Below are 17164 nucleotides of genomic sequence, written 5' to 3'. Positions count from 1 at the left end.
CATGCCCTCCTTAAGTCTGCCATCAAGTCCTGAAGGCCCTGTGCACCCATCAGGTTACTCCTCTCTTTCATATGGCTGCAGAGGGATTTATGTGCGTAACTTCCATTTAATGGGAATTTACCGTTTAAACGCCCAACTGTCCATGTGCACGGAGATGAGAATAATACAGGTCTTTGTTCTCAACTGTGTAAGTGCAGAGGAACATGCATTTCTGTTAAACACCTGGAGAACAGATAAAGGAACAATCTAACATAAAATAAACTTGCACTGAATAAAAGCAAAGGCTGACAGTGCCAGGACCTGGCATGCCTGTGCTGTGGCTGTGCTGGCGCAGCCGCTGTTATATACGGCTTATTTACTGCCAAGGTGATGCTGCAACTGAAGTGCAAACTGTTGGTAAAAATGTCATGCAGTTTCCTTGGGGAAATCTCCAGGGAAATCAATGGTTTAATGCCTATTTATGCCAGGTTGTATTAGTCCAGACATTTTAGATCTTTGGTTAATTAGCTAAAATTTGATGTTTCAGAGGGGAGCCAAATTCCCTCTTCTCGATACATTAGGCTCCCTGGGCCTTGTTTTATAAGACGGCTATTTTTTTTTTTCTGTCTCTGTCCTGACCATGCTCCTCTTCCACCAGGCAAAGGTTTCCTTATTATTCTCAGAGCTCACAGAACTTGAGTTATGACAGGTCAAGAAGTCACCCAGTCCCAGTCATCAGTGCTAGAATAATATACTCACACGTGCTCCTGTCCCCTTTTGGGACCATGCTCCTGCAGAGATTCTGGTGCTGCTGCTCATCCCTAAAGCAAACATCAGTCGGTCACCCCTGAGCTCCCCCTGACCTCTCTGAAGTGGGCCATCTTGTCACCATCTAGCCAGCAAAAGCTATAATAATATAATAAGGACCTAACGCAAAAAATACTACTATAAAATATACAAAAGATCATTGATACTAGGGAGAATTTCATGGAAAGCAGCAGGTTGCCTCCATATTTTTCCTGGCAGGATAGATGTGACTGTAAACTGGAAAAGAGACAGAACAGATATACATGCACATGGTGTATTTAATTTGGAATTATGGTTGAAGTGTTTATGAGCATAATGGATATGACATGATATTTAAAGGAATCCTCTCAGAATGCCACTGAGTTTTCATCTGAAGGATAATTGACTGTCAGAGCAATATATAATGCAAACCGTGAGGGGCTTAAAGAAATAAATCCCAGATCTCTTGGGTGATGCTGTAGGGAATGCAGAAGCAATCCGCTCCCTGCAGATGCAGGGATCGCCCATCCTCTCCACACATGCTTAGTGCAGAAGACTGTGGAAGTGGCAATGGGGGACAGGGCTGCACTGCCGCAGTATGAAACAGCCTGTCCAGTGTGGTGGACACTGCTCCTCAGCGTCCCCTGTGATTACCATCTGGAAAACTGAAGGGCAGGTCTGTTGCAGCCCTGTCCTCCTTTGCCTGCTGAGCTTTCCTAGCACATCTGTTAGGCACTGGTGCTTGCTCTCCCTTGGCAGTGGAGTTTACAGAGAGAGTACACGGGCTAAGCACAACCAGGGCTAGAGCTTCTCTGGGAGGCTGCAAGAGATTAAACATTGTTTAGCCATTATACGGCCCTTTGGGTGATGTTATACCGGGCCAAAAGTGCCATTTCTCCCGTGAGTGCAGCCCATTTTTCCCATATGCACAGCTCGTGGGAACACTCTGTAAAATGCTGAGGCTTTTTGTTGGCTCTGCATGGGTTGGATTTCCTCTGTGTGTTCAATCACGGGGTCCCACTGAGGGGTATCCTAATTCCTCAGTGGTATGAGCTGGGTTTTTTGATGTGTATCTGAGGAGCGTGCATGTGACAGCGTTTGAAGTGTCACCAGATACAGCGTATGTGTTTGTGGCAGCTACCGCCTTGCAAATAACAGCAGGAGGTCTTGTGTAATATCCGTGTTACAAAGGGCGCTTTAGCCAGAGGCTCTAACAAGCTGGGCTGTTGCTTTGCCCTCAGCTATTGATTTTTCTATTCACGTAGGCATGATTAGCTTTTAACGAGCCCTCCCAAGCATCCCCCCTGAGATTCCACTTTGTTCACTGATGATGATTAGGAAATACGTGCTAAAAGCAGTGTGGACACATCTGGGGTTTGCTGCAGCGGCTGATTAATCCCTGTGCTTTCCCCATGCAGTCAGGCATGTGCAGTGTCATAGGCAAATGAAGAGACACAGATTTATAGTCCAAGAATGTAATCCTGAGACAGGTGGATCTCCATCAGCTCCCATTGATTTCTGTGTCCATCAAATCACCTAATTTCTCATGGGATTGCAGCTGTCCTGGTTTCGGCTGGGATACTTAATTTCCTTCCTAGTAGCTGGCACAGTGCTGTGGTTTGGATTTAGGATGAGAACAAAGTTGATAACACACCGATGTTTTAGTTGTTGCTAAGTCGTGCTTACACCAGTCAAGGACTTTTCAGCTTCTCATGCCCCGCCAGCGAGAAGCTGGGAGGGGGCACAGCCAGGACAGCTGACCCAAACTGGCCAAAGGGATATTCCACACCATACAACATCACGCTCAGTATATAAACCGGGGGGAGTTGGCCAGGGGGCCGTCACCACTGCTCGGGAACTGGCTGGGCAGTGGGGGGTGAGCAGTTCCATTGTGCATCACTTCAGTCCTCTGATGAGATTGTTGAGTGCCAGATGTCAACCCACGAATTTTCCTTTTTTTTTTTTCTCTCCGATTGTCTCCCCCATCCCACTGCGGGGGGTGAGTGAACGGCTGTGTGGTGTTTAGCTGCCTGCCGGGTTAAACCACAACAACAGCAAACATTTCAGGTACCCAGGAGACTTCCCCCCTTGCAACAGCCCCTTCCCTACCAGAGCAATGAAATTTTTGGTCAGAAGGGAGTTCGTAAACACAAGATCCCGAATCTGGTGGGAACCGGACCTCAGAGACGAGATGATCTTGGGCCTCATTCCCCGCAGAATTGAGCTCAGCTTTATCTCCCCTTCAGTGTAATCTGAGCAGCTGAACCCAGATGAAAGCTCTTTGACCAAAAGGTTTTCGGCTCTGCTCCGTCTCCTATGGGCTGCAAAGGGGATGATTGAGAGAGACTATTTTAATTTCTGTTTTAAAACATCAGGAGGTGTTGGTGCCAGGAAGATGAGATCAATAGTCACCAGAGCAAGTGCTGCTTTCTTTTTAAAGGCAAGAGTCTGCGCCTTTGTGGATTTCTTGCCATTTTCCCCAGCTGATCATTGTTTGTTAAGGAGTTGTTTTGTCTGGAGTACTGGGCAAGGGGCTCTGAGGGAGACAGGGAATTTCTAGTCATGCATCCTTCCTTCCCTGCTGCAGGTAAGTGGCACACCACCGAATCCTGATCAGTATGAGTCACGTTATTCTGCACACACCCACTGAAACTATTTTCTGACCATTTCCATTTGGCATGTACCTTACAGCACTGTGTCGGCTCCCAGGTGCTGGAGTAACCGGTGAGGTATGGGAATATTTCTGCATGAACCTGCAGTGCTGAAGCTGCACACTTCAGTTCAGATCATGCCCAGGCAGATGGATGCACATGGGTAGGAATCCAGGGCATCCCTTCAAATTGAGTTACTTTGGATTTCTACCAGTATATTAGTTCCTTGGAGGAGCAGTTAAATGAATTTGGCTGAGTTGCTCCCAACAGGCAAGGACAGCCCTAGAGCAACTGGTCACTTCGTGACGTTGCTTCCTGTGTCCATTTCATTTTCCTCCCACAGTCTGGTCATGATAACAGGAACATGTAGGATTTCTTTTTCCCTTCCTCTGCAGTGTCGTGGTGTGCTTTCTGCTGCCAGTTGGACAGTTTCACCTGCCACATCCTCCACAGGGATCAAGGACACTGCCAGTACACTTCATCTTTCCTCACCTGTGATACAGTATATTTTGGGACCTTTGGTCTTTCGTTATTCACTTTATGATTGTGCTGGTGTTTCCTGGACTATGGCAATTTGCAAATTGGATGTTCCTCCTACACTATATTTTTTAAACAGCTCTCTGATATTCAAGGGGTGGGCATCAATGTCACAATTTGTTCCTTTCAGTCCTGTATTTCTTATGCATCCTACACTGACTTTCGACAGCAAGAGGATGCAGAAAGTCTCTCATAGCAAGGGCAGTTGGGACAAGATGCCCATCTGACCCCTTGTAGCCATTGCAGATGCTCATAGCAACAGATGTGTCAGTGGTCCCCAAAGTGAGGTATGCTCCTTATCCTTCCCCTACACAAGGAGTTCCTCACTGGCCAGGACTAGTCAGGAAAGGGGAGAAAAGTTGGGATGAGGAAAGCATAGGCTGAGGGAGGAGATTCGGTCGTCTAAGGCTGACCCTTGGTGGTTTGTGAGGAAACCCTTCAGCACCATGTAGAAAGGCTTTCTGGAGTTGTGACTCCCATGGTGAGTATGAGCAATGAGCTTGCCTTGTTTTGGGAGCTGGAGATGATGTCGTTTGGGTGGAAATGATCCCTGGACATTGCACCGGTTCTGGGTGTGGGGGGAGCCCAGCTTGGTTCAGTCAGCCACAGCTGCTTCTCTGCAGTGAGAGGTACCAGCCGTGGTGGAGCAGATCGAACTTCAAACCTTGCAGTTCAGGAGTTGCAGACTGGAGTTGCAAGACAGTAAGGGAAAGCAAAGATCATCAGTGCTCCTTTTGAACCATATAGGATGTTTGGGAAAGCATCTAAAGTTGACAGTAATTTTAAAAATAGCATTGACGTAGGGAGGGCTTCTCACAAGGACTGGAGTTTAGTTTAAGTCTACACTGTGGGATGCTCTATACTGTGGGATGCTCCAGGGTGTGCTTCTCTACTGTTTCTCCCCTATCCTCTAGTTATCCTCTCCAGTTGCTCAGGGGCATGTTAAGCCATTCAAAGCCTTACTAAGTCACCAGGCATGTTTGGGTCTTGTGTGCTCCAGAGAGGGTCCTCTGCTCTCTCAGCTTTGCTGTTTGGAGGAAGAGCGAATGTGGTCCGGAGGGTGGGCTGAGGGCATCCCTTGAACATCAGTGTCAGTAAGTCTTCAGTTTTGCTTCTGATTGTAGTTGAAAGCCAGCACAGGCTGAACGACTGGAAGTCATTCTCCCAGATACAGTCCTAGGATAAGGTCTTAATGGCATGAATTTAAATCCATCCCACTCTAAGCTAGCCCTCTGTGACTAGTGGGCAGTTGGGAAAGTGGAGGATTCAGAGGTGAAGCACCATGGTTTGGAGGTAGCTGCCTGGCCAACAAAACAGCTCATTTACTGGAAAGGCAACAGACTAAACTTCTTCCCACAACTATGGGTCACAGCAAACTCACTGCTGCCTTGCTGCAGCCAGTCACCTAAATCTCTGCCCAAACCATGCTGGCTGCAGTGGGAGCTCAAACACCCAGCATACACGTACACCCTTTATGAAGGCACTGAAATTTAGGCAACTGACATTGCAGGCTGCAGCCCTCCCTGATGTGTTCAGCAGTTTGCAAAGGAGGATGCAAATGGTGTGAGTATTGGGAAGATGCTACCCAGGGACCAAAGTGTAAGACAAGGACAAGAGACCTCAGAGCTGAGTTCATAACACTGAGTAACTCCTGCTCTTCTGAGTGCTTCCACATGTGCTGAACTTCCCTACGTGAGCAGGTTCACTGAAGTCCGTGGGGAAAGCATAGCTGAGGAAAAAGTCATTGCCAATGAGGTAGATTTCAGTGCCAAGAAAAATCATTAACAAAACAGCCTACCCAATTTTTAGTTATTTTAAAGTCTAAACAAGCCCCAAGGCCAGCTGATTTTATGGTTGGGTTCACTCTCATGTCAAAGGAAGGAGATGAACCTAACTCTAGGAAGGAAGAAATGACTGTGGCCGAGGTCAAAGTGGTAACAAGCAAGTATAAAGACAGCAGCAAAGAAAGTGGGAGTAGCGTGGAATGAATCATCATTAGCTAACATATTAAAATGGTGGGAGGGAAAAAGCAGAAGAAAGTTCTAAGAAGAAGGAAAACTCCAGAATGAAGCAAGAACAAGGGGTTCTCCAAATATGCTGAAGGACTGAAATTAATCCAGATCCTTGTACTTTTAGTTGCAGGAAAAAAACGTGATACCTGTGTGTGTTGCTGTTGAGATGGGGTGTGGGTGGTGGGAACATGAGAAATGGCTAGTGCAGGGGAAATTCCTTCTCAAGTTAGATGCTTTTCAGTTCAAAATCATCTGAAAATGACCTGGGTCTTGAGGAGATTAGTGCTACATGTCATGTCCCATGTTGCCTGTTTGTATGGGTTCTTTGTGTTGGAATTAGGAATCCAGTTCAATGAATGTTGTCTCAGATAGGTGTAGCTTGGAAGAATAAATAACCCTGGAGTCATCGCAAAGGGGCATAGGCTCTCGTCTTGCTTATGGTGCTACAGGGTCCCCTTCATGGCCACCCTGCACTTCAACCTTCGTGACCACTGGAGTACTACCATTGCAGCATCCAGGGTCCTCCATAGCTTTTCTCTTGAGAGGACTTCAGAAAATTTCACCTTCTAGAAAATACTCTTTGGCAAAGCCTTGTGTCTCATGTTACTATAATTAATCAGCTGATTAATGCATGCAAGTGTTTGTGGGGAGGTTTGAAATTAATTCTAACAGTGTTCACATAAATCCAGTGGGAAAACACAGAAGATGAAGGAAAAAACAGAGATAAATACATATAGAAATCTTTTATGTTAAACTTTCTCTTGCTGTCTGCAATAAATGGGCAAGTTCCTGGCAGGCATTACTGTCAACACAACTTAGGGAAATAATATGGTGATCTTAGAATAATTGCAATTCACAGGTATAGGGACGCAGAAGGTGGATTAAAGTTGTAGTTGGCCCAGTTTTAGTCTTGTAGTGTACCTGGAAGGTAAAATGCCAGGGGACTGGCATATAGGAGGGCACTGTATTGTGAAAGGTCCCAGAATTTGGGAAAAAAAGCGACTGTGTGGTTCGTTGAAGGTGGCAGAAAGAGTGGGAAGGTCGTGAGGCTCACGAGAGTGCTGAGGGTTTTTGGTGAGGAGGGTGCCCTCGACAGCGATGAGGCCAGGCGGGTGTCCGAGAGACCAAGGGGAGGTCATGCTCTCAGGGATGAGCAAGCCCTGATGTTTTGGTGCCGAAGCGATCCTCCGGCTGGCTGGAGGAAGCTCTGTGGTTGAGTTATGCAATTGTGCTCTATGAGGTTTTTCTCTGCAGAGTTTTTGCTACTCACAACTGTTGGAAAGTGGATGAGGTGGAGCCTTGGGATCAGCTTGTAGGACAGTGTCTCTGCGTTTAAGGAGTCCTGACGGACTTCAGCATTACGGACGCAGAGAGAGGGGCTGCTGCTGAGGAATGGATCTCTTACCAAGTTCATCCTTTTTTAAAGCAATTTGATATGTTGGACTCTTTTACTCCCTTGGTTTCCTTTTGAAAGCTTCCACGTCGGCCGGAGGTAGGTAAGGCGAGCAGCAGTTGCCTCTGGAATTAATTGGGGTGCCCCAACCCTAGGTGCTCTGCTTTTCTGCTTTACACTTTCGCAGCTTGTTGCGCTGAAGCATTTTATTTTTAAAGGAGCTACTACACTCTCCCTATCTACAGGAAACAGAATTAAAAAAAAAAAAAAAAAAGAAGAATTTGGCCAGGAGCCAAGGCCAGTGACTGAAGTAAGACGTAGGGAACTTGGAGTAAGTTTAGTTACCGGGACATTGCATGGCAGAGCGGGTCTGCGGTGGATCTTAAGGGGCTTGGAGACAAGCACGCGATGCCCGTTTCACAGCGCAAAGAAGCTGTGCTTTTTAGATAAATGTCCTGGCGCTGCGACTATGAGCGACTCTGTTGGTCTTGGGAGGGGATAAACCCGCGTGTAAATGAGAAGAGAGGAGTGTACCGGAGTGCTATGGACGGCAGCAACTTTGTTGCTGTGACTTTTACAAGCCGTCAAGGGTAAGATTTAACGCTTCCCTTCCGCTTGTTTGTTTGCTGTGTCAGTTTTGGGGGGCAGGAAACTTGCCATTTTTTCAGACCCGAGAGCTTTGCGAAGCTTAATCAAAGTGCTTGGGGTTGAGCTTTTTCTGCGGGCGAGCCGATAGACTTCTGGGTGGAGTGAGCTGAGCTGTGCATGATTTCAAGCAGCAGCAGCCGCCCGGGGAAGCTGCTATTGTTTGCATTGTTTCGGGGGGAGCAGACGGCATTTCTGTTTGGGAACTCGCTCTGCCACAGCTGTTGATCGGTAACTTGAGCATTGCAGCTAACTTACCCAAAGGAGCTGAATGCAAATTTTTGACTGCCATTCTGGTGTCAGTTTAAAGACTGTTTTAATGAAGACAGATGGAGGATATTGGATCATTACTTTAAAACGTGGCAGATAACAGACTGAGTCTGTTGCCCAGCAATTACAGCTAATTGCATTGGCACGTTTGAGTGTAGGGGGTAGGAGCACAGAATTTCAGGAGTTTCTGTATGTGTAGCTTGGAACAGCACCAAAAAATAGCTGGAGGGCTGGCTCACCTCATCCAGGATACCTCTTCAGGTATTTAAAAAGCTGGGGAGGTTTCAGGGATACTTTCGAAGTCTTTGCACTGAGCTAGTAGATTTAAATCAGAGTCACGGCTCCTTTTGTAAACCCTGATGCCAAGAGTGACCATTTATAGCTTCTTAAACTTGTTCCAGGTTGAATTCAGGCAAATCTGATTCCAGCCCCGAAAGAGTGTTATTCTGGGATTAAAAAAACACGTTTTGGTTGTCTGTCCTGTAGCTCGCTTTCTGTGTTTCCCACTTGCAAAGCAGGGAGTGCTACAACACATGCTACTCCCTGTTTTGCTCTTGAGGTGTTCAAACACAAGAGGATGTAAGGAGGGGTGGAGAAATACAAATGCTAATGTATTTCAGTGTTAAAAGATGATTAGTACTAATTATTTCTAATGGCTGAAATTTTTGTGTTTGCTTTCGATAGGGGAAAGCAAATGCATCATACTCTTTGGAACCAAAATTTGAACAATTTGACTGAAACAGTTAATACACCAGAAGTTTAAAGGTGTCCCTTTGCAAACGTGCCATTGAGTGGCACACTGCAAGGTCAGTCCATGCCAGGTGTGTCAGGCCTTTACATTGCTCTTGCCAGGGCATTAGCAAACACTGCACCAACTGTGATGTCCTCCTCTGCAATCCCTGGGAGTGAACATGACTCTCCTGATTTAGCCCCTGACATTGTGCACCCCCTTAGCAGGCATGCAACTAAGGCATGGAGAAAACAGGGAGTTTGGGGACCTAATGTATTTTAAACCTTTAATATTTTCCCAGTTGTGCCTCCAAATCTAGTTTAAAGTGATACACGTTCAAAATCTGGGGACTTAGATTTGGTTCATCTCATCATATTTAACGGCATTACTCCACCAAGAGCACTAGGCAGCACAGGCAGTCTTGAACCTTGTCTGTCACAATGCCCAGTGCTTGGGATCTGCTTTCTCATATGCTGAGCTATTGGTTCGATATTTAGTACTTTAGCATGAAAAAAAAGAGTTCTAAGACCTGTGGGTATTTGTGATTGTTACATCAGCTGATTGTAGATTAAAAAAAATTACCTTATAAATCTTGGTGAGTGAAGGCATGGCATGCTTTCTGAATGTTTACCTGGACGGGACTATTTAAGCTTTTTAGGGTGTATACATACCACACTATGTTTGGTGGCCAAACTGACTGGAGAAATCTTGTTCTCCTGCTCAATTCCCCTGGACTCTGCATGCTTGTTTCTAGTATTATAGCACAATTCACTGCCCCTCAGATCTCCTAAAACCACTGCTTGGGCAGGAATTTCGGTCTGTACCAAACTACACCCCATGATCTGGATTAAAATAACCATTCCAAAAATGATTGTATTTACCATGGATCATTTCACGAAGTCTGGGAACAAGGTGATGGGAGCAGAAGCACCAAGTATTTTCTATTCCATATTTATCATTGAATCTGATGGATCCTGTAGCTAAGTCCAAAGAAACGGGGCCAAGAAATTAGCCATGTTTTCCATCTGCAACATCTGCTCTCCATTCACCCGAGTTGTGCCATGTCTTTTCTCATTTTGCTACTCATCACTGCGGTGGTGGGAAGTGCTTCCTTCCACCTCCAGTTTGCAGTACAGCCCTTAGCGAGCCGTGGTTTTGGATTTGGCTGTAGCCTTTGCAAATTCCACGTTCCGTAGATCATTGCAACCTGCCCCTCATGCGGGAGGAGCTTTCCAGTTGTGTTCTCAAGCCAAAGCTGTCTCTTGTCTTTCTTAAATAAGGCTGAGCTTGGTTTGTGAGAAAGCATCCCTTCCCTATTCCAGACCCGTCAAAGTAGGTCCTCGCTGTGGATATTGAAGTGCTCAGAGCCCATGATTAAACTGTCAGTAGCCATAAAGCAGGTGGATTTTCTTTGCAGAAGTGTAAGCTGTAGCTAGATAGTTTGTAGAGCACTGTGGATACAAAAGCCTTCTACAGTGAGAAGGGGTAATTTATTCGTAGCTTATACACCCAAATCCCCATAAATGAGGAACTGGGAATTTGATCTTTAAGTAATTTTTGCTATAGGCTCTGGAAACATGGGGAAGTAACACATGTCCTGTTAAGCAGAGGAGCTGGACCTGCGTGATTACTCAAGTACTGTGAGCCATGGTTCATTACTGAACAGCGCAGGGTACCTGGAGTAAACAGAAATGAAAAAAAAAAAACAAACCCAAAATAATTGAGTGGAAAATGGAGGAGCAAAAAAAAAGTCCAGAAGGGCTGACACAGGCTGTGGAAGGCAACTTGAGGAGATTCAAGCAGTGCTTCACTTTGCATCTGAAAATAGCTGGTGCCAGGGAAAATGAAGGCAAACAGGAAATTGCCTTTATTCTGACTATAGAAAGTTTCCATGTGTTTTATGGGTTTTCAATTAATTCAGGAATAGGAGGCTGTGAAATTGTCTTACCAAAATTTGAGAAGTACTTCATGCCACATGAAAACGAAACATGAGAGAGAGCATTTTTTCCAGAAAGCGCAAAGGGAAATTAAAACCATAGCAGTGTATGTGAGTGATATGAGGCTGAAGACCCATAATTGCAATTTTGGAAGGGAAACTGAATCTCAGATTTAAAAAATTGAGTGATATGTAAAGAAAACTGAGCAAGGACGTGAATTTTGATTACGAGTGGAATCTGGGAAAAAAAAATACCGAGGGTGATTGTTGATGGATAGAAGTGCAGAGGTGTTGGACCCTGCAGGTAGGATCTAGAGTCCAAAATACCCCAAGAAAAAGACCTGGGACTGAAAGGCAGGCAGAGCTAAGGTCAGCCAAGAGACCACATCTGACACAAACGGCGGCGGCAGTACCTGGAGCACCACCAAAAGGGACAACTCCACCACCATTTGCTTATGTTTGTTTTCACACTTGCAGCCAACGGTCAATGAACTCTCAGACTGAAAACAGACACCTGGAAGCGTGAAGGTGTACTGGCACAAACTGGGCTGTGAGCAGTCAGGCACACACAGAAGCTATACCCAGCGTGAGAGTGGCTTGCTAGGTAAAGGAGTATGAGGATTAGATATGTGAGTCAACAACAAAGCAGCAAAGGAAGATACTTGTAATATTATGAAAGTAAAGGGTACACCTTAGTGTAATACGGGTGTGTCAAGCCCTTAATGCCATCGTGTGAGTGCCCATTGAATACTGACACATTCTCAAATGACATTGTGGTTTGGGCAAGCCAGGAGCTGAGCTTTGCATAAAGGATCAGGTCAGCTTGGGAAGGATTCGTAACTCCTGGGCTTTAACTAAGTAAGCAGCTATGATAAATCTGTATGATGGAAATGTCGTACCAGAGAGGTAATTGGTACAAACGCATATGGCAAAGTTATCACCACATCTGCCCTAAAAGGCAAGGTTTTATGGGAATGGTGAGCCTGTAAGGATATTTGTGCTGGCCATGATGGTAACTTAAACTTGCTGCTGAGTGAAGATGTTCAATGAATGCAATCCTAACCAAATGGGCTGAGAAGCTGAAGAAATTAAAGATGCCCTCCATGCCAAAATAGTGTATTGTTACAGTCTTGTTGTCATACTGCGGTCACGCCAGAAACCAGTGATTAAAGAATCACAGTAATTAACAAAAGCCATGTGTCAGAGCTGAAGGAAGCTTCAGGTTTTTGTTTGTGAGACACGGATCTTAATGCCATTGTTTGTTTCATGTTACTACTGCTGAAAGAAGGCTTATAGCCACCCTCTTCTCCGCTCCCCCACAAATATAAACATCCTTTTTTTCCCTCTGCTGAAATTATATGCCTTGTCAATTCAGTACACAGCTGGGAGAGGTTTAGTAGTTGCAGATAGTCTTTCTAAAACATTTGGCAACTACAGCAAAATCCGGAGTTCAGCAGTATAGCCATATGATGATTACAACCAGCCAACCTTTTGCATCCTTGTGCTGCCGGTGGACTGTGGTTGTCAGATCTGTGGCTCCTGGTGCTCTAGGAAACCTCTAAAAACCAGGTCTTTACCTCTGGGTGTGTGTGTAGCGTGTCTTGCTCATCCCACCAGTTTATGGGGAATTCTCAGTCCTAGTTAGGACAGTTTTGTAAGACATAATAGTAATTCTAAAACATGGAAGAAATATGTTCAAAATGATAGACTGAGGTCAGTCAGGGATGGAAAGTAAGGTTGGTCAGCAGGATTGAGAAAGCTTTAGGTTGTGACATTGAATATTGTAACTTTAAGTGGTTTAGCTCTATGGACAGAGGAAATTTTGGGGAGAGGTGTTGCCAAAGCATTTGTTCTGGTGAGCAGAAGCAATTGGATCTACATGAGTGAATAGAAAAAGGATCTCTTTCAAGCATAGCGGGCACAGGGGGGTTCCCGAACGCCGCGGTGAGCAGCAGGGAGCGCCGTGCCAGGGCTGCGCTGTGCTCAGGGTGTGCAGCACTTAGCTGGCTGGCTGGCGTTTACCTGCTGCTGTTTGCCTTATCTCAGGCTCATTGAATTGCAGCTGCTAAATATAGCTTTGCTTTAGCATCTGGAATAGAGACCTGTGCAGAAGCGTTTGACCTATGCAATGATTGTAGAGTTTTCCTTAAAGTTTACGTTCATTTTCTGAAAAGGCATGAAGCCCAAGCTTGCACTGGGCATGGTCCGGTGATGTTGTATCAGGCTTGCATTTGGGCAGTGACATAGGCTGTATTTGCATTTGCGTGTTTCCAAAATACGATATATTTGCTATACTTGTCTCCTTAGACACCCTTGCTCTGCACAGATAGCATAGGATAAAGTGCAAAAACTTCATTCTGTCACCTAGAAAACTTGTTCTAGATAGATTACGATTCCCTCAAATGTCTCAGTTTGACTCCACTGGCCAGTTCAGCAACTGGTACAATGTTCCTGTTGATTCAGGCTCCCGGTCAGCCAGGCACGCCAGGCAGTGCTGGCTTTTCCTACGTTCACGGATCTTTGCAGGCTGTCAGAACCAACATCACATTAAGTCCTTTAAATAAACTGTCCGATGCTTGGAACAGCAAAAGTTTCATTACTGACACATTTTGATGTGATTTTGCTTAACGCTCGATTCCTCTGCACATCAGGATATATTCAGTGCCTTAAATGCATTTCTAGCGCCTGGCTTTTGGCTTCTGGGCCAGGAAGTTTGCAGCCAGCAGGGGAGAAGTTTTACTCAGAGCCGTACAGGCTAGTCCACCCCAAACATGGAGGGTGACCAGCAGATGGACAACAGCGTGAGCCAGCACATGTTGAGCACAGACAGATGTACAGGAAACTAGTGTTTCCTGCTGCTTCCTCCTCTTCAGGGAGGCTGGTCTTGCTCTGGGTAGTCACACAGTTCCTCTGTACCTTAAGTACAAGCCTTGTGCGTGCATTTCTCCTTTTCATGTAGGGCCAAGGTAGTAGGAATGTCCTTTTCAGTCTCTCCTCCACCGGTCCCTTTGCTGTGCCATGTCAGATGAACAGATCAAAATGTCCAAGGTAAGGTAGCCCACACTGATGCAGTGCAACTTGCAAACCTGAGATTGTTTTGCATTTTAAAACACGCTACGTGATGAACTGTAGCTGTTGGCCACGGTGCTTCAGAGTTTGGTTCTCCCACTTTATGGGCACAGAATTACATGCGAGTGGTGCATCATGCCATGCTGCTGGACTAGAAACCCCCACTGTGATTTACCTTCTCTTTTCTCTTGCAGAAGTTCCATGGAGTTGGACTAAAATAAAGTTTTGGGATGTCTCTATTTGGATTGAAATTTGGAAAGAAGAAATTGAAAGGTGAGTGTGGTCTGGCAATGCCATTGTCACGGGTGACAACCTAAGGAATGTAAATACAGCACACGTGCGAGCCCTTGAGAGCGTGCTTGGGAGCATGCCCTACACCTGCAGAGCAGGCGGAGGAAGGCACACTTTCTTTACTTTTCCTGCATTTTGTACTACCTCGGGGGCGTGCTGCAGACTGTGTGCCAGAGAACGGGGGGGACATCTGAAAGAGAACAGGCTGCAAAGTTTGTGCTCTGTCATGGCACGACTGGCTTGGGGGAGCTGGGTTTTGGTGTCTTTTCTACAAGGATCTTTTGGGGGAGAGGGTGGATGAGCAATGCACAGTGCCCTCTTTCAAGCTGTTTCTAAAATACGCTAGAAGCAAGTTAGTGTAAAGGTCTGATGCAGACTTTTGATGATGAAATGTGTTAATGGCAATGGCCCGGATCTTCCCTTCAATGAGAGGTAGGAAGAAGAGCAAAGTACAGAGATGCACCTGAGAGCACCCCAAAAGCTCCTGAGGGCAACACTAACTCTGGAGGAGAAACCAGAGCCTACATAATTCCCTCCCTGTGAGCTCCATGTGGCACCCAAATAAATGGGTGTGGAGATAGGGAGCAGCCACCCTCTGCAGCATGATCTTCACCGCACTTTGCAGCAGAAATCCCTGCGGAGATCAGTGTTTGGAAGAAGTCCAGCAGGAGGGCTACTAGTGTACCCTTAAAGTGGGCCAGCTTCCTACAGCCTCTTAGGGCGCATCTTCACCAGGCTTTGCAGCAGCGTCGCTGAACTGAGTCTTGTGTTTCATCACTTCACCTGCAGGCCCAGGGTACGATCTCTGCTCAGGCATCCAGGTCCGCAGACGCTGGGAAGAGGGAAAGTCTCTAGCCTTTCCTTTCCAGGGTGTTCCTCCCTGTAGTTGGTGAACGCAGAGATTAGTGCCCTACTTGTATTTTGACATGAAATTATTTTTTTCCCAACCGCTCTGAGCTCAGAAGACTGAATAGCTTTTTCCCAGGGGTTTATTTTTGCAATTGTGCTGCTGTTTCCCCTTCCTGGTACGGGGCAGACTGTGAGCCCTAGTCTTAAGACAGGGGCATCCGTTTGCTGCTCCGATAGTCCCAGGAGAAGGAGGTTGTGATTGCTCCCGGGGAAGGATCTCTGCCAGCCGGAGGCCTCTTTCTCCGTCTTGGCTTTGGAGATGAGGGAGCACAGGCTTGCCTGTGAGTCGCCGTCCACCCAGGGCATCCCCACTTGTACAGCAGTAGTTATTCTAATTATCAAAAAGATTATGTTGCTATATTAGGAAAATTTTGTGTTTTGCATGGCCCTGTACCTGTGTTTTAGCAGAGCAGTGTTCAGCCCCCCCTTCAACCAAGTGCCTAAGAAACTCAGATCTTTCTAGATATAAAGGAACATACTTTATAGGGAAAAATAATTTATTTTCACATTTTATGTGCTTTTGATCACCAGTTCAAAACCAATGAATTCAAACTGGAGGAAGTTCAGAGAAGGATAAGGGAAGCTGGGGTGATAAGGGAATGAGGAGCTTCTGTAATAGGAAGCTAAAAGAGCTTTTCCTCCTTTTTTATTTTTAATTCTTTTGCCTTGCAGCCCAAAAGCTGAAAGGGCTATGATTGCTCCTTGCAAACATTACACTGGAGTAAATGCCAGGTTTGAAGTGCTATTTTAATCCAACAGTTTATAAGCCTTTGTATTTGGAGAAGGCTGTAGGACTGTGCTGCCTGAGAGCAGATGAGGCTCTTCAGGGAACATCCCATGCACTCATCTCGGAGGGACAGTAATGTTCATGGAAAGACCAAATTTCCATTCCAGGAACAAAGCTGGATGGCAGTTAACCTTACTGAAGAGCCATGCTTTTGGTATGACTTTCATGGGAGAGAACGGATTACCTCAAACATCAGCTCTTGAAACAGGGATCGGGATTACCCCAGTGAGAACCACTAATATTTTGCAGTTTCTCCCCAGCAAGACATGGCTGTTTCCACATGAGCTGAGATGCAGGCAATATTAGGAGAGTGTTTTCAGGATAAGCATAACTTAACAAGACAGGTTACATGGTCTAAATTTCTTGGAGATGAGAGTCAGTTTTTTATAGTTTTATGTTCTTTACAAGGAATCAGGGCTGTAACCAAAACTCAGCTTCACAGAGCAGTAGCATGTGGTGCCATGTCAGACATACAAAAACTGTTGCAGGAAACCAGTTCCTAGATGACCAACTTTAGTGAAGCTCTTCAAGCCCAAGTGGGGAAGTACATCTCTTAGATAAGCAGCAGTAGCGTTTCTGTGGAAAAGATGCTTGAGATCTTTTACACCGAGGTTTAACCTACAATTAATATTGACAAAACAGAGAGGAATGGTGAGGCTTTCGATTCGTGGAGTGTGTGGGAAGAAATAAGGATCAGGCCTTGGCAATAGTTGATAAATGTGGAATATCTCTGATCACTGGCTTGATCCCATGGCAGCTTAACTCAGCACTAGAGCTTCATAACTTGAGGATGGGGATGGTCAAGTACCATCTATGAAATGAACAGAAATAGGGAACAGGGAGAACTCATCTACACAAATAACCTTATCCCAAGGTGTGTGGTTCCAGTCAATGGCAATAACAGTCATTGCTGCAGCTTCATTTCCATAAGCCCAGCCTAGGGGCACTGTGAGAGGAAGAGGAAGGATATAAATTGAGCCAGGGCTTTTGGAAAGCTCCATTGGGTTTTCCTTCTTCCTGCTAGGGACAGCCTGCTCCAGGGCAGCTGGTTTTTGAGCAGCCAGGCTCCGGGCAGAGCTTGGCAGGGGTGAGCAATTGCATTGTGCATCACTTGCTTTGTGTATTATTATTATTTATTATTTATTTAATTTAAATTTCAACTATTAAAC

The 17164-nt window shown here is 45.7% G+C and overlaps 1 protein-coding gene across 1 annotated transcript in view; it reads left to right on the top strand.

Moving 5' to 3' along the window:
* Positions 1-7684: 7684 nt before the first annotated feature.
* LOC103906334 (phospholipid-transporting ATPase ID) overlaps positions 7685-17164 on the top strand; it is a 77900-nt gene continuing 68420 nt past the window's right edge. The window contains exons 1-2 of the mRNA XM_009288214.2: positions 7685-7948; positions 14203-14281. Of these exons, the coding sequence (XP_009286489.1) occupies positions 14239-14281 (43 nt within the window). The 5' untranslated portion in view covers positions 7685-7948; positions 14203-14238. The remainder of the gene's footprint in view (positions 7949-14202; positions 14282-17164) is intronic.

The sequence above is a fragment of the Aptenodytes forsteri genome, unplaced genomic scaffold (assembly GCF_000699145.1).
Source record: "Aptenodytes forsteri isolate BGI_AS27 unplaced genomic scaffold, ASM69914v1 Scaffold201, whole genome shotgun sequence".
Lineage (NCBI taxonomy): Eukaryota > Metazoa > Chordata > Aves > Sphenisciformes > Spheniscidae > Aptenodytes > Aptenodytes forsteri.
This window is presented reverse-complemented; position numbering and strand designations above follow the sequence as displayed.